Source organism: Papio anubis, chromosome X (genome assembly GCF_008728515.1).
Source record: "Papio anubis isolate 15944 chromosome X, Panubis1.0, whole genome shotgun sequence".
NCBI classification, from domain to species: Eukaryota; Metazoa; Chordata; class Mammalia; order Primates; family Cercopithecidae; genus Papio; species Papio anubis.
The window spans coordinates 109,088,636-109,113,915 of NC_044996.1; the positions used below are offsets into that span (position 1 = coordinate 109,088,636).

General features: G+C 35.9%; 1 protein-coding gene across 3 annotated transcripts in view; it reads right to left on the reverse strand.

Moving 5' to 3' along the window:
- CFAP47 (cilia and flagella associated protein 47) overlaps positions 1-25,280 on the reverse strand; it is a 446,504-nt gene that overhangs the window by 205,861 nt on the left and 215,363 nt on the right. For all 3 annotated transcript variants that reach the window (XM_031660417.1, XM_031660416.1, XM_031660418.1), the window contains exons 36-39: positions 21,775-21,909; positions 17,910-18,025; positions 13,553-13,703; positions 12,368-12,456 (exon numbers count right to left, since the gene is read on the reverse strand). In XM_031660417.1, coding sequence (XP_031516277.1) covers positions 12,368-12,456; positions 13,553-13,703; positions 17,910-18,025; positions 21,775-21,909 — 491 coding nt within the window. The remainder of the gene's footprint in view (positions 1-12,367; positions 12,457-13,552; positions 13,704-17,909; positions 18,026-21,774; positions 21,910-25,280) is intronic.

Genomic DNA, 25,280 nt, shown 5'->3' on the forward strand with positions numbered 1-25,280 from the left:
GTTTTTGCCCATTCAGTATGATATTGGCTGGTTTGTCATAAATAGTCTTTTATTATTTTGAGGTACTCTTTACATCAAGACCTAATTTATTGAGCTGCTTTTATATTTAAGGGCTGTTGAATTTTGTCAAAAGCCTTTTGCATCTATTGAGATAATCATGGTTCTTGTTCCTTGTCTTGCTTTTATATGCTGGATTATGCGTTTACTGATTTATGAATAAAGAACCAGCCTTTGCATCCCAGGGATGAAGCCCCACTTGATCATGGTGGATAAGCTTTTTGATGTGTTGCTGAATCCGGGTTTGCCAGTATTTTATTGAGGATTTTTGCATCGATGTTCATCAGGGGATATTGGTCTAAAAATTTCTTTTTTGTTGTGTGGGTTCTGCCAGGCTTTGGTATCAGGGATGATGTTGGCCTTCTATAAAATGGTTAGGAGGATTCTTTTTCTATTGATTGAATAGTTTCAGAAGGAATGGTACCAACTCCTCCTTGTACCTCTGGTAGAATTCAGCTGTGAATCCATCTGTCCTGGACTTTTTGGGTGGTAGGCTACACTCATTGCCTCAATTTCAGAGCCTGCTATTGGTCTATTCAGGATTCAACTTCTTCCTGGTTTAGTCTTGAAGCAGTGTAAGTGTCCAGGAAATTATCCATTTCTTCTAGGTTTTCCAGTTTATTTTATGTAGAGGTGTTTATAGTATTCTCTGATGGTAGTTTAGGATTTCTGTGGGGTCGGTGGTGATATCCCTTTATCATTTTTGTGACCAGGTCGATTTTGATTCCTTCTCTTTCTTCTTTCTTATTAGTCTTATATGGTCTTCGTCAATTTTGTTGATCTTTTCAAAAACCAACTCCTGATTCATTGATTTTTGAGGGTTTTTGTGTCTCTATCTCCTCCTAGTTCTGCTCTCTGATCTTATTATTTCTTGCCTTCTGCTAGCTGAATGTGTTTGCTCTTGCTTCTTCTAGTTCTTTTTAATTGCTATGTTAGAGTGTCAATTCTTTTAGATCTTTTCCCTGCTTTCTCCTCTCTTGTGTGGGCATTTAGTGCTATAAATTTCCCTCTACACACTGCTTTAAATGTGTCCCAGAGATTCTGGTATGCTGTATCTTTTTGTTCCTTGATTGCTCAAAGAACATCTTTATTTCTGCCTCTCATTTAGTTGCTATGTACCCAGTAGTCATTCAGGAGCAGGTTGTTCAGTTTCCATGTAGTTGAGCGGTTTTGATTGAGTTTCTTAGTCCTGAGTTCTAGTTTTATCAAAGACTGTGGTCTGAGGAGACAGTTTTGTTATAATTTCTGTTCTTTTGTACATCTGCTGAGGAGTGCTTTACTTCCAATTACGTGGTCAATTTGGAGTAAGTACGATGTGGTGCTGAGAAGAATGTATATTCTGCTGATTTGGGGTGGTGGTGCCCCCTGGCTAGATGTCTATTAGGTCTGCTTGCTGCAGAGCTGAGCTCAATTCTTGTGATATCCTTGTTAACTTTCTGTCTCTGCTGATCTGTCTAATGTTTGACAGGAAGTGCTGAAGTCTCCCACTATTATTGTATGGGAGTCTAAGTCTCTTTGTAAGTCTCTAAGGACTTGCTTTATGGAACTGGCAAATTCTTGCATTAAAGTAAAGGCATATTTGTTTAGATAGTTAGCTCTTCCTGTTGAATTGATCCCTTTTACCATTATGTAAATGGCCTTCTTTTAAGTTCCCTTTGATCTTTGATGGTTTAAGTCTGTTTCATTTGTAGAGACTCGTGGATTGCAACCCCTGCTTTTTGTTCTCCATTTGCTTGGTAAATCTTCCTCCATCCCTTTATTTTGAGCCTATGTATGTCTCTGCGTGTGAGATGGGTTTCCTGAAATGCACAGCAGGACTGGATGGGGTCTTGACTCTTTATCCAGTTTGCCAGTCTGTGCCCTTTTTCATTGAGCATTTAGTCCATTTACATTTCTGGCGTTAAGATTGTTGTGTGTCAACTTGATCCTGCCATTATGATATTAACTGGTTATTTTGCTCATTAGTTGATGCAGTTTCTTCCCAGCCCTCAATGGTTCTTTTTACATTTTGCATTGTTTTTGCAATGGCTGGTACCTCGGCTGCTCCTTTCCCATGCTGGAGTGCCTTCAGGGTCTCTTGTGGCAGCAGGCCTAGTACGTGCCCCAAGCATTTGCTTATCTGTAGCGATTTTATTTCTCCTTCAATTTATGAAACTTAGTTTGGCTGGATATGAAATTCCTGGTTTAAAATTCTTTTAAGAATGTTGAATGGCTGGCCCCCACTCTTCTTCTGGCTTGTGGTGAGAGTTTCTGCTGAGAGATTCATGAGTCTCATTTATCCCTTCTGGTAGCCCGACCTTTCTCTGGCTGCCCTTCTAGATTTTTTCCTTCATTTCTCAAACTTTGTGAACTTGGCAATGATGTGTCTTGAGTTGCCTTCCTCGAGGAGTATCTTTGTATGCTCTCTGTATTTCTCCTGATTTGAATGTTGGGCCCGCCCTACTAGGTTGGGGAAGTTCTCCTGGATGATCCTGAAGAGTGTTTTCCAACTTGGTTCCATTTTCCCCTCACTTTCAGGCACCCTTAACTCAGACGGAGATTTGGTCTTTACATAATCCCATACTTTGCAGGCTTTGTTCATTTCTTTATCTTTCTTTTTTCTTTGGTTTCTTTTCTCGCTTCATTTCTTATCTATTTGATCCTCAATCGGCTGATACTTCCTTTTTCTCTTCCAGTTGATCGAAGTCGGTTACTGAAGCTTGTGCATTTGCCTTCACGATTTCTCGTGTCATGGTTTTCATCTCTTCATTTCGTTTATCACCTTCTCTGCATTTCACTACTCTAGCCATCAATCTTTCCACTTTTTCAAGATTTTAGTTTCGCGCCGCAATGTAATTCTCCTTTTAGCTCTGAGAAATTTGATGACTGAAGCCTCTTCTCTCATCTCGCCAAAGTCATTCAGCTTCTTTGATCCGCTGTTGGCTATGAGCTGCGCCTCCTTTGTCAGAGATGCCTTATTTTGAATTTCCAGCTTTTCTGCCCTGCTTTTCCCATCTTTGGTTTTATCTGGCTCTGGTCTCGATGATGGTGGATGTACTGATGGGGTTTTATGTAGGTGTCCTTCCTGTTTGATAGTTTTCCCTTCTAACAGTCAGGGACCTCAGCTGTAGGTCTGTTGGAGATTGCTTGAGGTCCACCTCCAGACCCTGTTTGCTCTGGGTATCAGCAGCAGAGGCTGCAGCTAGGAGTATTTCTGAACAGCGAAAGTGTGTACCTGTCTATTCCTTGCTTTGGGCTTCCTCTCAGGTGTACTCCACCCTGTGAGGTGTGGGGTGTCAGACTGCCCCTAGTGGGGGATGTTCCCAGTTAGGTGCCACCAGGGTCAGGGACCCACTTTTTACAGGAGTCTGTCCCTTCTCAGATCTCAACCTCCGTGTTGGGAGATCCACTGCTCTCTTCAGCTGTCAGACAGAGTCGTTTATGCCTGCAGAGGTTTCTTCGCTGCTTTTGTTATTGTTTACTGTGCCCTGTCCCCAGAGGTGGAGTCTACAGAGACAGGTGTTTTCTTTGAGCTGCTGTGAGCTCCACCCAGTTCGAGCTTCCCAGCTTTGTTTACCTACTTTAAGCCTCAGCAATGGTGGGCTTCTCCCAGCCTCGCTGCTGCCTTGCCGGGTAGATCACAGACTGCTGTGCAGTGTACGAGGGAGGCTCTTAGGGCGTGGGACCCTCCGCCAGGTGTGGGATAAGGATCCCCTATGTGCCCAGTTTGCCAGCAGTATTGGGGTGGGAATAATTCCCATTTTCCAGGTGTTGTGTGTCTCAGTCTCTGGGTAGAAAAAGGATTCTCCCTTGCAAGCCTCCCAGGGTGAAAGCATGCCCTGCCCCTGCTTTCTCTCAGCCTCGCTGGCTGGCTGCAGCAGCTGACTGTACACCGATCGTCTGGCACTCCCCAGTGAGATGAACCCGCACCTCAGTTGAAAATGCAGAAATCACCTGTAAGCTCTTGTGTCACATGGGAGTTGGAGACTGGAGCCACCTAATTCAGCCATCTTCTGTCTGCCTCCCCTATTTTATTATTTTTAAAATGTTCAACTTCTTTTTATTTTATATTCAGTATCTGTGGGAAGAAAAATAATAAAGAAAAATTAACAGAGATCCAGGTGCCTTTGGGACACCAACATAAGTCTAATGGGAATTTCCAAGACGAGAGAGAGAGAGAGAGAGAGAGGAAAAAAACATTTTAAAACTAAAGAATAAATACTTCTAAAATTTGATGAAAAGCATTAATTTACACATCCAAGAAGCACAAAGAACACTTTGTAGGATAAACTCAAGGCAATCCACATATAGATAATAATAATTAAACAGTTGAAAGGCTAAGATATAGACAATCTTGTAAGTAGCAATACAAAATTGACTCAGTGCCTACAGTGGCTCCTTAATATGATTAACTGCTGACTTTCCGTCTGAAATGCTGGAAGATAGAAGACAATAGGATTATGTATTCAGTACACTGCAAGAAATAGAGTTGATGAAGTACAATATATACAGAAAAAACTCTCCTTCAAAAAAATAATAAAAAAAAAACAAAAGAAGAAAAAAAAATACTGTCCTTCAAAAATGAAGGAGAAAGATATTCCAAAGTAAACAAAACCTAAAACAATTCATTACTAGCAGAACTGTGGCACAAGAAATATTTCAGCTGAGATAAAAGGACACAAGAAATTAATCAAAACCACATGAGGTAATAAAAGGCATGAAGAAAAGTGACTACAATGGTAAATATATATTTAAAAACAAGCTATAAATTTTCATTTTCTTTGCAACTCTTTATATTTGCCTTTCTCATTTAAAATAAACTAGAGTAGGACAATAAATATAAAATTGCTTTATGGGCTTATAATGCATTAAGATGAAAATGGTATAATAACACTAGGGAAAGGCTAGGAAAAAGAGATACATTGCAGATACAAAGCTTCTGAATTATATTGAAATTCAGTTGGTATTAATCTGAGTTAGATTGTTTTATATTAGATGCTGATTGTAATCCTCAGGGTAACTATTAAGAAAACAATTAGAAAATCATGAACTAAAAGAAACTAAAAGGAAATAAAATGGTATACAAAATAACTTAAAAAACTCAGGCAGTAACAGATAAACAGATGAACGAAGACATTAGTGATATATAAAGGAAATATAAAAGTAACAGACATAAATTCTACTAGATTACAGATTGAGTTAAATGTAACAGACTAAACACTTCAATCAAACAGGAAAGATTGACAAGATGGATAAAAGCACAGGATAACAGTGATATTCAGGAAACAAGGTAGATAACCATTAGGTCTAGCTGCCTGAGAACTGAGCAGAACAGAGCCATATTTCTCTTCTTTCAAAAGCAAATAGGAGAAATATCGCTGAATTCTTTTTCTCAGCAAGGAACAGCCCTGAGAAAGAGAATGCGTTCCTAGGGGTAGGTCTCTGAAATGGCCGCTCTGGGAATGTCTGTTTTATGGTTGTAGATAAGGGAAATAAGCCCCGGTCTCCTGTAGCGCTCCCACACTTATTAGGATGAGGAAATTCCCACCTAATACATTTTGGTCAGACCAGTTGTCTACTCTCAAACCCTTTCTCCTGATAAGATGTTATCAATGAAAATGCATGTCCTAAACTTCATTAGCATTTTTAGTTTCACCCAGGTCCTATGATCTCACCCTGCCTCCATTTGTCTTGTGATATTTTATTACCTTGTGAGGCATGTGACCTCTGTGACCCATACCCTATTCGTACACTCCCTCCCCTTTTGAAAATCACTAATAAAAACTTGCTGGATTTGCGGCTTGGAGGGCATCATGGAACCTGTTGACATGTGATGTCTCCCCCGAACACTCAGCTTTAAAATTTCTCTCTTTTGTACTCTTTCCCTTTATTTCTCAGACTAGCTGATACTTAGGGAAAATAGAAAAGGACCCATGTTGAAACATTGGGGGCAGGTTCCCCGATACATCCCCACCCCATGCAGGGAATTTAACAGAAGGGTGTGGTCAGGAAAACACACAGGGAGCCCTGCGAAAACCAATGTAATCCCAGGGTAATTGTGGGCATACCAAAGACTGTGGCCTTTGACAAGCAACATCAGAGCCTTAACACTATGTGTGTGTAGGTTTGAGCAGGGGGAGACAGACATTACCAAAATAACCCAGCCAGTCAGTAAAAACATTAGAAGTGCAAATAACATTAGCAAAGCTGGGGCAGACAGAACCCGTATCTAGAACTGGCATAATATACTGTCTACAATGTCTACCCTATTTCATAAACATTATGAAACACATGAAAAAAAAAAGAAGAAAAGTAACAGAGAGTAGAAACTGCCTGTTAGAGTAACCCAGGTATCAGATTGAACAGAAATCAAATTTAAAATAACCATGATAAATATCTTCAAAGAACTAAAGGAAAGTATAATTAAAGAAGTAAAGGAAAGCATGATGATAATGTGGCATTGAATAGAGAATATCAACAAAGAAACTGAAATTATAAAAAAAAGAAACAAATGGAAATTTTGGAGATGGAAGCTACAACAAGAGAGAGAAATATTCACTCAAGGGCTTAATAGTAGATTTGAACTGGGGGAAGAAAGAACTAACAAACTTGAAGATTCTTTTCTGAAGAACAGAGAAAACAATGAAAATAAAAAGTAAATAGAATCTGACATATGTATGGTAGGCACACCATTAAGTACAACATGTGGGCAATGAAATTACCTGCAAAAAAAAGGAGAGAGGAAAAATAGGAGAAAAAATGTTCAAAAAATGAAGTGGGTGAGATGAAAGCTGGATCGGGTCACAGAAATTATTCTATATGGTAGCACCAATCCATGCAAACAAATGAAGAGAAATGGAAATACTAAATAGGAAGGTTAAAATATAAAAATTATAGATATATACTTTCTCTTTGTTATGGGCTGAATTTTGTCCCCTCAAACTTCATATTTTGAAGACCTAACTCTGGTATCTCTAAATGTGACTGTATTTGGAGAAAGAGCCTTTAAATAGATAATTAAGTTAAGACCCTCACGGTGCGTCCTAATCCAATCTGAATTATGTCCTTGTAAGAAGAAGGAAATTTGAAAACACAAAGATACATCAGGGATACACATTCACAGAAAAAAGACCACATGAGAAGACAACTATTTGTAAGCCAAGAAGAAAAGTTTCAGAAGAAAGTAAAAATGACGGCATTTTAATCTTGGACTTCTAACTGCCAGAACTTTGAGAACATAAATTTCTGTAGTTTATTCCATCTGATCTGTGGTGTTTTGTTATGGAAACCCTAGCAAACCAATATACTTTCTCCCAGCTTTCTCAAAGTCATACAAATTATATAAAATAATAATTATAGCAATATATTGTTGGGTGTGTAATACTGATGTAATATGTATGACACTAACACCAGGAAAAGAAGGGAAAGGGAATAGAGCTATATAAGAGTAACACTTTGTGAATCTAACTGGAATTAAGCTAGTATATATCTGAAGCTGATTATGATAAGTAAAAATGTCTATGGTAAACTCTAGTGCAATCATTAAGGAAACAAATTCAAAAATATATTGAAAAAGCCATTAGAAATTAAAATCCTGCATTGAAAAATATATACTATTATTAAAAAAAGAAGTCATGGACTAATAGAGAAACAAACAAAAAGACATACAATATAGCAAACTAAATGGAAATTGGCAAAAGTAAAACCAACTGTGTCAATAATAACAAATTTGCGAATTGATTAAATAATGCAATCAAAAGCAGTGATTAATTTAATATATACATATACATATAATAGAATATTATTCTGACTGAAAAAAAGAGGAAGTCTTGCATCTGTAACAATGTGGATGAACCTGGAGGACATTATGCTAAGTGAAATAAGTCAGTCACAGAATTACAAATATGCATAATTCCATTGATACAAAGTGCTTATATTAGTCAAACTCATAGAAGCGAAGAAGGCCATCATGACTGACAGTAGCTGTGGATTTAGGGAAATGCAGAGTTGTTGTTCAATGGGTATAAAGTTTCAACTGTAATATTAGATGAATAAGTTCCAGACATCGACTATAAAATATCGTGCCAATAGTTAACAATATCATACACTTCAAAATATAAGAAGGGTAGATATCATACTCAGTGCTTTTACCAAAAAGCAAACAAACAAACCAAGCAGAAAACAAAGGGACACAAGAGAACTCTGGGAGGAAATTTCTGTTCCTTTGATTATGGTAATGGTATCATGGGTGTTTGCACATGTTTAAACTCATCAAAATGTACACAGTAAATACCTGCAGTTCTTTCATATCAATGTTATCTTAATTAAGCTGTTAAAACAAAACAAGTCCAGGCATGGTGGCTCACACCTGTAATCCCAGCACTTTGGGAGGCCAAGGCGGGTGGATCACGAGGTCAGGAGATTGAGACCATCCTGGCTAACTCGGTGAAACCCCGTCTCTACTAAAAACACAAAAAATTAGCCAGGCGTGGTGGCAGGCGCCTGTAGTCCCAGCTACTCAGGATGCTGAGGCAGGAGAATGGTGTGAACCCGGGAGGCAGAGCTTGCGGTGAGCTGAGATCATGCCACTGCACTCCAACCTGGGTGACAGAGTGAGACTCCATCTCAACAACAACAACAACAACAACAACAAGAACAAAACAAAACCCCCAAATCTGACAATATGCTATATAAAGGAGACATACGTTAGACTGAAAGATAAAAATAGATTGAAAGTAAAAGGACAAAAAATTATATATCATACATACAACCGCAAGAATGTTGAAGTAGCTATACTAATAGAAGACATGATAGAATTTAAAACAAAAATTGTAACTACAGATAGAGACATTTTATATGAACAATCAGGAAGATAAAATTACTATAAATATACATTCACTGAATTTTAGAGCACCAAAAGACAGAAAGTAAAACTGACATAAGTGAAGGGAGAAATGAAGAGATCAACATTAATAGTTAGATAGTTAAATACTGCCCTTTTCATTATGAATAGAAAAATTTAGGCAGAAAATCTACAAGAAAATATAAGTCTTATACAATACTATAAACCAACTAAAATTAAGAGACACCTATAGAACAATTTACTCAGCAACAGCAAAATATAGATTCTTCTTATGAGCATTCTGCAGTATGGACCTTAAGCCATAAAACAAACCTTGATAAATTTAAAATGATTTAAATAATACAAAGTATGCTCTCTAACTTAAATGGAATAAAATTCGTGACAGAAAAGTTGAAAATTAACAAACATGGGGAAATTAAACAACATACTCCCAAATAACTGGTGGGTTAGCAAGAAATCAAAAAGAAATTAAAAATAATTTAAGATTTCTGGGCATGGTGGCTGATACCTGTAATGCGAGCACTTTGGGAGGCCAAGGTAGGTGGATCACCTGAGGTCAAGAGTTCGAGACCAGCCTGGCCAATATGGTGAAACCCCGTCTCTACTACAAATACAAAAATTTGCTGGGTGTGGTGGTGGGTGTCTGTAATCCCAGCAACTCGGGAGGCTGAGGCAGGAGAATCATTTGAACCTGGGAGGCGGAGGTTGCAGTGAGCTGAGATCGCACCATTGCACTTCAGCCTGGGGGCAAGAGCAAAACTCTGTCTCAAAAATAATAATAATAATAATAACTTAAGATTAATGAAAATAAAATAACATATTCCAAAACATATGAGATGAAGCTCAAGCAGTCCGTAGAGATAAATATGTAGACAAAAATGCCTCTATGAAAAAAATCTCATAATAATAATCTAAATTTTCACCTTAAGAAGCGAGAAAAAAGAGGCATCTAAACACAAAGCAAATAGAAGGAAATAAGTAATATCCAAAAAAAGTTAGTGCAGAAATGAAATAGAGGACAGAAAAACAATAGAGAACACCAAGGAAAGCAGAAGGAATTTTTTGGAAAGATCAATGAAATGACAAATTATTACCTGGACTGATCAAGAATATAAGCGAGAAGAATTAAATGACTAAAATAAGGAATAGAAGGAGGAACATCACTATTAACATTTCAGAAATTAAAAAAGGATTATAAGGGAATACTCTGAAAGCCTCTGTGCCAGCAAATTAGATGACGTAGAAGAAATGCAAAAATTTCTGGAATAAAATAGCAAAACTGATTTGAGAAGAAATAGAAAATCTGAACGGGCTCATAGCAAAGAGATGGAATTAGTAATGATATAAACTTCCACAAAGCAAAGCTCAGAACCAGGCTGCTTCACCTGTGAATTATATCAAACATTCAAATAATTAATACCAGTCATTCACAAACTTTTCCAAACAACAGAATAGAAGGTTACATTTCAGAAATAATTCTATAAGGTTAATATGAATCATACAAAAACAGACAAATCACTGAAAAAGGCAATTACACTATTAAATATTATAATCACACAGGCAAAATCCTCAACAAAATACTGTACTAGCAAACTAAATCTTATTAAATATAAAATCAAAAAAATAGCATTATAGAGCATGAAATAGTGGTGTTTTGCAAAAGAAGACTTTGGGAATCACCAGTCTGGGAGTGAGGCATGGGAATCAACAACCTGGTCAGCTAATCCTGTCTCTGTCAAATATAGACTGGATTGGCTTATTTGTTCAAAGTAATGTGAAATTTTGATAAGACATGATCAATTCTTGCCACTTATACATACAATATTGGGGAATATATGGCGATTTTTTTAAATTTTATTTTAAAGTATGTTTAATAGGAGACTGCTAATAATAACCAAGTCAATCATTTGTAATATTAAAAACTGGGTCACTTGTTATATTGGTTATAACTTAAAAATAGTTTCTATATTAATTAATTGGTCAAATTCCTTCTTATTCAATCTATTTTATTATGTTAAAATTTCAAACATAATATATGCCTCTTGCACAATATTGATTTTACACATTTTGAGATTGGTTTTATATTTTTGAGTTTATTTGTCCATTGCCTAAGTTTGCGGGACATATTCATATAAGGAAGGATATAGTTAAAATCACTTGATTAACAATTTTGGTTCCTATCAAACCACAAACCCCTCACAAGCATTAACCATTTTAATTAAATCTGAGATATAACATAAAGACATGCTGAAATATTACTCTTATTTGAGAAATACGTATCTGTAATATTCTCCCAATTTCTGGAATATCCAGATTTTCTTTCTGCTTTAACACTAGAATGTAAGACTAAATTTGTTTGATCCTGTTTTTCTCTGAGGAACTGCAGTCAGTCATTTGGCCTACTTACGGGCATACTTTAGTACTGTGTTAACACACCTCATATTCTAAAATTTTGTGTTCCTTATACTCCAATGTATCACTTTAATAAAATTGCACTCAATCACATTCTCTCTCACATACACTGGGGAACTAGGTATCTACAAATCACTGTTTCAAAACAATATTTTTTTTAACAAAATGACCAAAATTACTAGTAAGCACAGAAGGTATCACCTTCCATCTTCTTCCTCAATGTGGTGTACATTTCCAGGAAGTTACTTTTCTATTGTGTCTTTAAATAATGCTTGAAAATTTTATTGTCTTTTCATCACAAATATGTATTTTTGTTATTATTGTTAAATCTTAAGGTGAACACATGCACATTGATTGTGCAGTATAAATTAGTTATGATGCTCTAAGTAAAAATGTTTTTTTCTGCTTAAATCTATTTTTCAATTTTGGACATGTACAGAATAAAATTAGAAGTAAAAAGTCTATTAACTATATATACTTTTAAAAATTGAAAGAACACTGAATTTCAACAACTTGCAGACAAAACATAAATTTAGTATGATCATTTCAGTAAAACTGATTCACTTTCATTAGTTGTTTAAGTTTTTCTGATGGTGCTTAGAAGTTTATAGGAATATGAACACATAAAATTTCTGCTCGAAATGGTTCATGTTGAAGAGATTAAGAAAATTATGGCCAGGCGCCAGTGGTTCACACCTGTAATCCCAGCACTTTGGGAGGCTGAGGTGGGTGGATCATGAGGTCAAGAGATAGAGACCATCCTGGCCAACATGGTGAAACCCAATCTATAAAAATACAAAAATTAGCTGGGTGTGGTAGCGGGCAGCTGTAGTCCCAGCTACTCGGGAGGCTGAGGCAGGAGAATCGCTTGACCTGGAAGGTGGAGGTTGCAGTGAGCCAAGATGGTGCCACTGCACTGCAGCCTAACCACAGAGCGAGGCTCCATCTCAAAAAATAAAAAAAAGAAAAAGAAAAAGAAAGAAAGAAAATTACATATGTCTCTTCAGAGTGGTGATAGCTAAATTGTAATGAATTTACACCAAAGCAATAACTTACTTGAAGTCCCCAGCAGTATGGAAGGGGTTTTTCACATTCAAAGTGAATTCCTGAAATTGATAACATGGGCTTTCGCATTTTATAATGTCCTAAAGTAAAAAAAATAAAATCTTACCACGTGATAATAACAAAAAATGAACTTTCTGAATTATAAAATATAATCTTAAAAATCTATAAACCATCCATTTAATATTACACTGACAATACTTTCTACTATCAAAAGAAATTCCATGGAGAAAAACTTTCTAGGTATTCTATAGTTTCAGAAAGATTATTTTATCATTTTATTTTATTTTGTTTTTATTATCTAATCTGCTTCCCAGCGACTTAAGACCATATGGGGGCAGATGGGGAAGTAAACAGTTTCATGTCTACCCCATAACCACCAATGACAGGCTAAGCCCAGCCATATCTCTTAGCCACATGTGACAAAACAATGTCTTGTTTCAGATAATTTGTGTGAGAGGGTTGGGAAAAGTACATGTTCATTATTCAGGAGGAAATAAGATCACACATAGGAAGTGCCAAATGCCCACTTCCTGTTCTGAGCATCGTTGTCTCAAAAGGCAGTCTGTCCATATGAGCATCTCAGTGCCCTCCTCAACAATGGGCCATCACTCAACCATTCTACATTCATTTTCTCTACTTACCACTCTTGCCCTGCACACCTAAATTCTTTATAATCCATTTGGAAATCTAATGAATTTACTTATTCTGTACTATACATCCATGGTAGAAATTAACATTTAGAAGAGATAATGGCTACAAAAAGTCAATCATAATAATGTCACAACCATTTTATAAAGATTTAAAAATCTCTCTTCCCCACCTTTTGAAATAGAAACACTTAGAACTCTATCTGGAACATCGTCATCTCTCAATAAATGCCAGCATTAGCCTTATCTTTATAATAGATTTGATCCACAGGACACACAAGATAAACTGATGAAAGGTCCTGCCAGAGTACAGGAAAGTCGTTTTTTACTGCATAAACTATCCACCCTTAGTCCAGCAAACACACAGACACAGGCCCATAACTGCTTTAACATAAATCACAAGTATCCATGGCACAGGGATGACTCAAGAAACAGCTGCCTAAAGATAAAATGTAGAACAATAACCATGCTTTTGATACTCCATGGTCTGATAAGAGAAGCAAAGGCATAGTAGGTAAAATTTACTTACAATGGTTTTAAAATCGAGAACTTTGCCTTTAAGAGCAAAAGTCATTGTAATTCCTCTTACTCCATTCTTGGGTTTTGAAATTAATAGTAGTGAAGCTTCAGCAGGACGAAGAAAGCGACTGGTGAATTTCAGAGTGACATTAATTTCGTTTCTATTTAGTGAAAGACAAAAGAGAAAATGTTTTAACAAAAAAGACAACTTACAAGCATTTGTTTAATGTAGACCATGTGTCTAGTGCCTACATCCCCCTGCAAGGTACTCACTTCAGCTGCAGTTCTCAAGAAGCCTACAATCTAGTTATTGTCATCAGTTAAGCTATCTTAATACATTTTGTAAAACCTGAAGTTACCTTTCAAATATATAATCTCTCAAACAAAGGATTTTCTAACGGCAAGCCACAGGAAACCATGTATGAATTGTCTTTTTTTTTTTTTTTTTTTTTTTTTTTTGAGACAGAGTCTCGCTCTGTCGCCCAGGCTGGAGTGCAGTGGCGCGATCTCGGCTCACTGCAAGCTCCGCCTCCCGGGTTCTTGCGATCCGCCCGCCTCGGCCTCCCAAAGTGCTGGGATTACAGGCGTGAGCCACCGCGCCCGGCCGTATGAATTGTCTTGAGGGAAATTCATAGGACATTCTGTGCTACTGTTTAGGCAAATACTTTGTCATGTCACTGGTCTCTGGTAACATGGGGAAATGTTAAGAAAGTAAAAATTCAAAAAATGCATAAAGTCATTATTGAAAATAACATTCAAAACTCATAACCAAATAATGGCAGATAATAATAGCGTTTAATTAATTACAGAAAGGAATAAGGAAAATATTTTCACCTTCCTTAATCTTCAATCTGGCAGTCTAAGACACTAATGGTGATTTGGAGGAGATTCCATTCACCAGTCTGTAGGAACATGACTGCACCATCGTACCCAGCAACCTTGCATGAGTCCACATAGGCCCCATATGCACTGTAAAAATGCAGCTGACAAAAGTGTTGGCAGAAACCCCATGATCCTCCTGCAATTATAAGAGCATGGAGGGTCATGAATTGCTGCTCTGGGAACATTTCTCACTTGCCTCCCTAAATTTCCTTGAGAGACTGTCACCAGACAGTTTATCATTGCTTCCTGGATTGTGATGAAGTATGAGACTTGCTTCCTTATTCCTTTAGGGTAGAGTTACAGGCCATGAAGCTTAATGACAGCATGAATTTGGATCCTCAGCAAGAGGGTGTCTTCCCATCCATGAGATCTGACCTGTTTTATTTTGATATTGCCCTGTACAAGGGACATGTGAATCTGGTACCTTTGATTACTCATGCTTTCACTGTTTAAATAAGTAATACACTCTAAATTAAACAATGGACTCTCTATTTTATTATTGGATCAATCTTTCAGTCTTGCCTTGCCTTGATACAGCTGTAGGTGATAAAAGTTGGGGACATTTTATCTTTGCTTTTCCTCTGGTTTTCAGCATAGTTATCATTATACATCCTATAACATTTATTCTTTTGTATCAACTACTACCTATTATCTTCGCTTAGAATACACATATTTAAGAATGGATATGGGAATAGATTCCCTTGGTGTCAAACATTGACCTAACTGTGCCAGAACTTTTGTGCAGTTGCTGTTGAATGGGTGAGACTAGGAAGAAACAAGGAGTGAGATGAATAAGAGGCTTTCAAAAGCAATAGAAATGTTCTCAAAATAGTTTTGTAGGGAAAATTACAGCTTACATCTTGCAGGAGTGGGGGTTATTTTAATTTAGATATGTGTTCTCAACAATTTCAGTTTTGTGCAAAAGGACTCTTATGAAAACTCATGGGCATGAATTTAACTGAGAACAAAGAACATTTGACTTTGAGGTTTTTTCCGGGTATACAGGCTCAAATTATTTATTGAGATAACAGTGAGCGATTTAGAGTATTTCCAGTTATTCTAAAGTACATCACTATATAAGATCATTTATCCATTAATTCATTCATGCAATCGATATTTTTAGATAACTTATAATGTTCCAGGCACTCTTTTAGGTTTCTGAGATACAGTAATTAGAAAAAAAAGCAAACAAACAAACAAACAAAAAAACACTATTCCTGCTCCTCTGGATAGTACATATGGTAGGACACGGCCAACATTCTACCATCACAAAATAAATGTGAAAATTACAAATTATATAGGTGCTGTGAGAGCATATAATGGGGAGTGTGATATAGTCTGAAAGGTCAGAGAAAGTGATATATTAGGTGGAATGTGAAGGATGAGAATGAGTTAACTAAATTGAACAGGGGATGAAAGAAGGCATCCAAGGCCTCTGGTATGTGGAATTAAAATGTGTTTGAATAACTAATCAAAGGCCAGTAATGCTAAATCTTAGCAAGCAATAGGGGTGATGATGCAAGATACAGCCAACAGCAAGCTGTGAAATCATAGTGACTGTCACAAAAGTGAAAGTGTACTTTGGACCATGTTAAGCATATTCAATCTATATCCAAATGTTGAGATGGGAAGCTGTTGAAATATTTTAAGCACCTTTTAAAATTTCTGTTAAAGGTTTAAATTTCTGTTAAAAATTAGCTGTCATTCTAATACAGGGGTTAGATTTCAGACAAGATTTTTAGGAGTCTATGGTGGCAGACTAGTATAAAGATGATGTTACATTAAATTGGGGTGGAATAGGTGAAGAAGGGAAAAGATACAAGGTTTATGACACAATTGGTAAAATCAATAGGATCTGGTAATGGATTGGATCTCCATGGAAGCTGATGAAAAGAGAAGCATTCAAGAATGACCATCATCTAAAGAACATGCATTTAATGAAGGATTTTATGAACCTATACTTAAGTCTTATGAAATACATTTCAAAATAGAGTATTCTTTTATGAGATAAACAGCTGGTTCCATGAACAACGTTCTCTCAAGTATAGGTAATTATTTTTTAAATTTTGTAGTTATATTGAAGCATGCAAATGACCAGCATTCTTTTCTGAATTTGTTAGAAACTTCAGAATCAAATGTGTAGTCTATTTCAAGTAAGTTTCCTAAGTCTACAGGCATTTCTATCATAACTATAGGCTTCATTTTAATTATTTTACCTTTTATTTTCTTTTTGCTCCAATTGCCTTTCCCTGATATGTTTTTAAAAAAACCTCCTTGATATTACATATACATTGTAAGCTACTTCAATTTAGCCTTTGGAATAGATGGAGAATAAATATATAACACATCAATGTCAGTGCACATATGGCTCAATGAAAATAATGAGGAAAAAAAGACTGATTTTCTAAATTTATACTTTCACTTTTATGACAATCACTCTATGGTTATAGCTAAATTTAGTCATAAAGTTAGATGCAGAAATAAATATGTTTGTTTATATGCTGGTGTAGCTGTTTAACATTTTCTATATAAATAATATGTCTGATAATTTAAATCCATAGCTGGCAGAAAGAGACATTATTAACTGTGATCTAGACAGTATCTAACAAAGAATGTGGCACACATAAATATATAATTTTATAATATCTTATAATGATAAAATTACTCATTTTTTTTTGTTTAGGAAAACAAAATATTTTCTGAGTCATATTTGTAAAAACCAAATCCTACGAAATTATTTAGCCTAGCTAAACAGAGCCACCTAAAATAACAGCTACCTAAAATAACTGTATTTCAAGCCTATACAATAAAATGCATTTAGATAAGTGAGTAGTTGCTTTTTATATGTATTCAGAATTAAGCATTGCTTCTTCTGGGAAACTTTCCTTGGTTTCCTCAAGCATGGGCAGGTGTTTCTTTTTTCAGTTTTCATCTAGTTCTATACGCACATAATAAATAAAATAATGATTTAATTATTTCTTCATTATGTATTTGCTTGCTTGGCATTGTGATAGATTGTAAGCATTTGTGAGTAGTGTTGACATATTTTAATTTTTGAGTCACCAGTACTCCAACTCGAGGCAGTCATCCTTATTAATTGCTTCCTATAAGTTCCATTATGGTACAAGGTGTTTTGCCTACATAATCACATTTATTACTGACAGCACTGTGGGTAAATAGTCTTATCCACATTTTTCAAATAAACAAAACCAACTTACAGTCTTATTTCTATGACCCACATACATAAAAAACAAATTAAAATTAAATGAATACATAAAACAGCTGTTTTATGTTGTTAGAATTGTTTCAACAACTTTGGTGAGGAACTGTAGAAACATATGAATATTTGTCTGACTCTGGGTGACAATCATTTCATTAAATATCTATCGATAGTAAAATCAAAGTCACATTTTATAATTATAACACTTATTAAATCTTTGGGGTTGATATGTCTGATAATGTAAAATTAAAAAAAAAATACTTACCTTGGAGAAATTGTCACAATATTCCCTTTTTGGGAGAGGGAGAAGTCAGCAGCATCTCTTCCAACAATTCTAGCATTATACACTAAGTTTTGCGAGCTGGAATTTTTCAGTAGAATCTATGTAGAAGTAGAAGAGGATATAAGTAAGATTATAAAATTAAAAACTATGCAACTATATCATTTCTTATTTTTATCAAAGATAGCAATACATTTTAGTCATAAATATACTTATTCATAATGTACACCAACTGGAGAAAGCCAGAATTTGTATTTTAAAATAACAACTACACACACACACATACACACACACACACACACACACACACACATACAGTTTAGCTGAAGTGGGCAAAGAGAAGGAGCTTTCAACAAAGGGAATTACAAATGCAAAAGCATCTTATCACCAGTGATTTGAAGATCAAAATTTTCAGCTTAGATTTTATTTTTATTGCAAAGGAAAACCATCGGGGAATTTTTAAAAGGGCGCTTATATATCCAATTTACAAAAAGGATACTCTGGCTGCTCAGTGTAGAAAGTATTATAAGGAGTATAGATTTAAAAACAGTTTCAGGCTGAATATAATAGTGGCCTAGTCTAGATGTGGTAGTTCAATGAAGGGTTGGCTGTCTCTTTCCTCCTGATCCAGAGACATGGGGAGCATTAGAAAATGAGTTGTTTTATTACAAGAGTACTTCTTGAAAAATGTGAGTACACAAAGTGTTTATATAAAATATAATGGAGATTCAAAAACAATCTTTAGGAATACTGACAAAGATTTTCTTCTCAACCACACTCCAGTAAGGCTTGTCTGAGCTCTTTTTTAACTAGGCCCCACCTTTGGGCATGTCCTCAAGTGCCCAATTTTAGCAAGAATCCTGCTAAATCAGTTTAGCCAGAATTCCACACCTTCAGTATCTAATCACCCTTGGTATCTAACCAAATGCCTCATCTCCTGTCATCGCTCAGGTAATGTACGATCACCCCGGCCTTCCTTTAGCAAAAATCTTACATTGGTTTAGCCAGAATCCCCCCTTTCCCATATCCCCGCTTACCTTTCGTCTTAGTAATTTCCCACCCACTGATCTCCATCCTGCTCCTTGGCTATAAATTCCGACTTTTCCTTGTTTTATTTCGAGTTGAGCTCAATCTCTCTCCTCTACTGCAAAACTGCTTTGCAGTGGTCCCTATACCTATCATAATAGTCCTGAATAAAGTCTGCCTTACCATTTTAACAAGTGTCATGAATATTTTCTTTTCTTTAACAAGATGCCAAGGTATCACCAACAGTTCTGACCCAGAGCATGGTAAAGATGGGGAAAAGGATAATTGGTCAAATTAGAGTGAATAAAAGGTCACTGCAAATTATGAAGTTCAGGACCTATAGTCACAGATATTCGAAGAGCGAAAAAGTAGCAGTAGGTATGGTTATAGTGAGTCATAAGGAATATGGTGAAAATCTGGTGAAAGAATAATTACTTTCCTAGTTCAATGGGAACTTTGGTAACCAACAGAACAAGTGTTTTGTTGCTAAAGCATTTTCAACTTTAGTTTCTCTAAGGATTTGGAGGCCTCATGTTCTCAAATACTTAAAGACATCAATAATGGGGGCAAGACCCTCACTATAGTGTGGTAATCTTTTTGTATGTACATACATACATACGAATGTATGTATTTCAAATATTCATTAACAGACCAAGTGATTTTAAGTCCCAGAGAGCTAATTCCTCTTGTTTTGGAAGGAAATGTTGAAAATTATAGTAGATTTGTTGTGAACCGTTTAGATCATAAGGAAGCCATTCATTCTCACTATGTCATACATATCATACATATGACACAACAGTATTGGACACATCTGTGGTCACACAGTCATAGCATTCAACTCCAGCATTTCACGTAGGGGTAATGAGGAATAGATAGGAAGAAGAGCTAGCTGTTTAAAGGAATAAAGGAAAGTTTTAAAGTCTCAATTCCTTTTTTGCAATGACAGACATTCTTTATTGTGCTTCTGTGTAAATTTCGTTTCAAAAAGGAAAACAAAATTCAACAGCTTTTGAATGTCTCAGAAAAACACTGCACCCTATATTTTTTCACTAACCACTAATTTTTTGTACTTGTTCTAGTATTCTATGTTTCTATTATTTGCCCATAGCTATAGAAATACTTTTTCACACTTTGGAAGGCTGAGGAGGGTGTATCACCTGAGGTCAGGAGTTCAAGACCAGCCTGGTCAACATGATGAAACTCCGTCTTTACTAAAAATACAAAAAAATTAGCTGGGCATGGTGGCAGGCACCTGTAATCCCAGCTACTCAGGAGGCTGAGGCAAGAGAACCGCTTGAACCTGGGAAGGTGGAGTGCTTGCAGTGAGCCGAGATCGTGCCACTGCACTCCAGCCTGGGCAACAAGAATGAAACTCTGTCTCGAAAAAAAAAAAAAAAAAAGAAAGAAAAAAAGAAATACTTTCTCAATTCTAGTGGCCATTTCTGGAGCTTTTTCTATATTCTGTAACATTGATAGGGCTGGTGGTAAGAACGACTTTCTATGACTTACGCACTGCCATTCATCATGTTGATTCACAGGACCAAAATATGTAAAAGATTCTCAGCAATTTCCAAATCACTAATTTTCTTAAATAAAAGTTAAAATCAAAGCTTGTTGTAATTTATTTTATCTTGCATATACATATTTTTTATTTCTTCTTTCAAAAACTTTTCTTACATTGTGAAAAATGAAAGGTATTATTTGTATAATTTTACCTATAAACTTAGGTATAAGCATTATTTCTAGCAAAAGAATAAAATGAGAAAATAAATCATGTTCTATTTAAACATGATTTAATTTGATTTTTAACATCATAATTTAAATTTATTTTTAAACATTAGCCAGCATTAATATTAACCACTTAAAAATGTCAATAACAATTAAATGATATGAAGGAATACAATCATGTAGACAGAATTAGAGAATTGGTAATAATAGTTAACAGTAATAAATTATACTTAATCAAATTTACACTCTTGTCTCCTGCAGGCCTAAGCAAAAAACTTTTAACTCTTCTGAAATGTTATTTTGAAGTCAAAAATTCAATACAATTATAGCTCAAGGCTAGTTATTTATCCAAAGCCCTTGAATAGCACTGCAATTAGCGAATTATCATAGTAAATACTGAATTCTATGGAGTTTTATGTCTTCTTCTGACAAAAAAGGAAAGAAATAAAGTAAATAAAAGAGATTGAACCTCAGTATTTACTAACACAAACCTAGAAGAGGAGGCTTTCTTTTCACTAAATTCAGCCCTCTACATTTTGAGACAAGAACCTGGGTTTTGCGTTTTATTTTTTCAGTTTTTAATGAAATCCTTATTAACTGATGCTCACACCATCATGGAGGTTACAGTTATTTTCTCAAAGAAGTTACAATTACAGAACAAAGATCACTGTGGCATATCTTTTGAAGACCACATATGGATAAGTTTTGCATCAAAAATATAAAATTATCCTCCTTCCCAATCATATATTAAGAGAGACACACATAAAACAGCCTGAAAAAAAGGAATAAATATGAATCTTATCAAAGCAGTATATTAACTTGTATACAGAATAATATTATTTTAAATCAAATGAAAATGAGTAAGAAAAGAGTCTTCATTTCATTGCAAGTGGTGATTACTCTTAAGTAAAAATTGCACCTTTCGCTCATCTAGACCTTTGGCTTAGAAGAAGCAACATTTGATACGGTTTATTTACTTTTAATAAAATTATGCCATCTAGATACTTGCTGTTAATTTTGGGTTGGGAAAGAAATATCTAAAACCTCTCTTAATTGTGTAACTCCTTGTGCATTTTGACCCCAAAATTATCCTTACCTTATTCAGTGCTGTGTCATGTAGAGTACAACCAAAGGGCACCACCTTCTTAGGGAGATATGTAGGGAGTCTTTCATACATGTAGACACAAAGCATAAGCATCAGGATTGGATTTGGGTCACAGATGTCTGTGGCCTAGTTTCAAAGAAGATAAATCGAAATTAGAAGATGCATTAGTTAGAGTTTTCTACATAGGTAGAAAACCAATAGGATATATATCTGTATATATGTGCGTGCGCGCACGCGCGTACACACACACACACACACACACACACACACACACACACACATATATATGAATGGGAATTTATTAGGAAGAATTGGCTGAACAATCACAAAGTCCCACAATAGGCTGGCTACAAACTGCAGAACGACGGAAGCCAACAGGGGCTCCCAGGGAAGCCAGAAGCATGGCTCAGGCCAAGTCCCAAATCCCCCAAACCAGGGAAGCTACAGTGCAGGCCCCATTCTGAGGCCGAAGGCTGAAAGCCCAAAGGAGGCTGCTGGTGTAAGTCCTAGAGTCCAAAGGCTGAAAAACCTGGAATCAGATGTCCAAGGGCAGAAGGAGAAAAAAATGCATCCTGCTCCCAAAGGGAGAAAGAAATCATGACAAAAATTAAAAAGAACAAATAAACAAAAAACCAAGCAAACTGAATATCCCCCTTCTTCTGCCTCTTTGTTCTGGCCACTGCCACAGCCAGTCAGATGGTACCAACCCACACTGAGGGCATATCTTCCTTTCTCAGTCCACTGACTCCTGCAATTATCTCCTTTGGAAACACCCTCACAGACACACCTAGAAACAAAACTTTGTCAGCCATCTTGGCATCCTTCAATCCAGTCAAGTTGACACCTAATATTAATCATCAAACAAGATAAATAGATAAAAATATAAAAAGAAGAAAAGCATAGTAAATCAATTATTGAATTACTTTTAAACATTTAAAATATTTGTGATTGGCAATGACACTGAAATATAGATACAGCAATAATACTGCTCTGAATCAGAAGAACTTGACCTAAGTGTTAAAAGTAAATGTGTCCTAAGCAGATCACTGATCTTGTACCCTCAGACTCTGTAAAAGCTAGCCGGAACTCAGAAGAACACTATACTCTAGAAATTATGACTAATGTGACTATTACTCCTGAAGTTAAAGATGGCAAGAGATTTTCAAGCAAAGGCCCATAGAACCAATGGCACATTAAACGGGCTTTATAGAATGCTTGAACTTCAAATATGCTGTGTTTGATGTGAGGAAAAGGGTGTAGTTTTTCAGAAAAGCAAATTACTATAGGATGAGGAGATAGAGAAGCATAGTGTTTGTTCAGTAAAGAAGTTCCATTTGGGTCATGCATAAGAAAAGATGGCACAATTAGTGAGAAAAAAGACTAAGGAGTGCCAGACTACATTGTGAAGGTCTTAGATGGCAAGGTGAGGGACTTGATTTCTGAACAAGAAATAACATAAGAGCAACAATTCAGGCAGATCAGGTAGGAGGCAGTTGAAGAAGTACTTTTCCCAGAACAGATAAATAATGAGGCAGAGGATGTAATTACTCTGATAAACAAAATACATTAGTAATGATTACTGGAGTATATTTGAGATAAAATCCAAAATTACAACTCTATGATATCAGGATAATAAATATAGCCAGAACGTAAGCTGAAGCCAAAAAGTAGAGTTAGGAACAGAAGAAGATAGAAGCAGTGGGGAAAAGTTATTCACAGCACAAAAGGGGTTGGTGTGAGGGATTCGAAGACATAAAAAACACCATTAATAGACAAACAACTCTGTCAGTGTCAGTATACAAGGAGCTCTCCGTACTTCCACAAAATGGAAATGAAGGTCTGCTATGACTTAATGGCACATACTCAAGTTAGCAACTGAACAGGATCTGAGCCTGGCCTAGAAATACAAATAGTGTGAAAGCCAAGGAGACCCAGCATGCTATGTGGAACTAACGCACTTGATTCTGAAATTTGGCAGCAGTTTTTAGAGAATAATGATAGCCCCACTGGTGATCTGCTAGTCCACATTTCCTCGTGCTCTCTTATTCTTCTTGGGAAAATAGAAGGGTTTGTTCTTTCTTGTTTTGTTAATTAGAAGTAAGGCTTACCAACGAAGGTGCCTGGGCAGAAGACTGACAGAAAGAAAGCTGGCCTGCTTTAGCAGGGTAGAAAGCTAACTGTGAGTATAATGTGAGGAAAACTTGGAAATATACCAGGACCATAAAGTTTTTCATCAGTATCTTGTGGTCTCACATTCTTTAATAAAGATGACATTAGTAAATAGATGTAGAAAAATGATTTAAGATAAGAACAAAATTTAAAAATGCAGAGTTTAATCGTCACATCCATTTTTGAAGCCTAAGAAGGTACATTTTTAAGTGAAGAATATGTAGCTCTGCTGGACCCTGTGTTTGGAATCAGCCTGTAGGGTATGATCCAAAGAGGGCTATCTAGGGTGACGGGAGGTGTGTTTACTGGGGAAAAGAGTAGTATTAATGGCAGAACACTCTGGGCTCAAGTCTAGGATGAACCAAAGTCTTTTGAACCATGTTTTAGTGTGTACCCCATAAAATGGTATAAATAGCAATATAAAAATTATTTTAAAAGCTAAACTTTGAAAAATCCAGCAATTTGGCAATTTAAAAATATGTTTTTAATGGGAAACTATATTTAACAAGACATTATACTGAAAAACCAAATAAAAGAGCATTCTTACCTTTCCTTATACATTTAAACAAAAATGACCTAAAGCAATTAGACTTCCGTTAACCTTAGGCTAGAAAGCCAAAATGTTAAAATAAGTTAGGTTTATTTAAAACAAAAATTTCATGTGAAAGTACTTTTAAGGACATAATCATTATTTTCGCTATATATATCTAACCAAAAATAACGTCAATTGTATTGGTCCTTTTTTTCCCCTTGACGACAATGTTTTCCTACTAGATTAACAATATGCAGGAATGTAAACAAACAAAAAAAATCATAAAAATCATAACAAAAAAATCAAGAAATCTGGTAAATTAATTCAGGTCCTGCTATGACACAGAGCCAGGCTCTTGATTAAGTCAATTGAATTTCCTGGGCCTCAGTTTCATCATCAGTAACCAGAAGGGGTGATAAGATCTTGAGTTTTATGCTGGATGTAATGTGCCATAACTTTAAGGTATCACTAACTTTCAAACAAGACACCAAATATAATTAGCAGTACACTATGATATACTAAAATCCTACAAAGACAGCTGTTGATTGCCCTCCCAACAACCATTTTCTTCTTTCTTCTTTAGTAAGAACCTCATTTTTTGTGAATATTCTTTTTTTAAAATTTTTCATCAACCACTGGTTAGCCACAAGAACAGGATTCAATTCTGGCCAATGATATGCAATGGGGAATATGCTGTGGGGGCACTGGGAAAGGTTTACCTTCTGGAAAAAGAGAAGTGCAAGAAAAGATGCCACTCAGCCAGCCCTCAAACAGAACTGTATGAAGGTGTCATGTG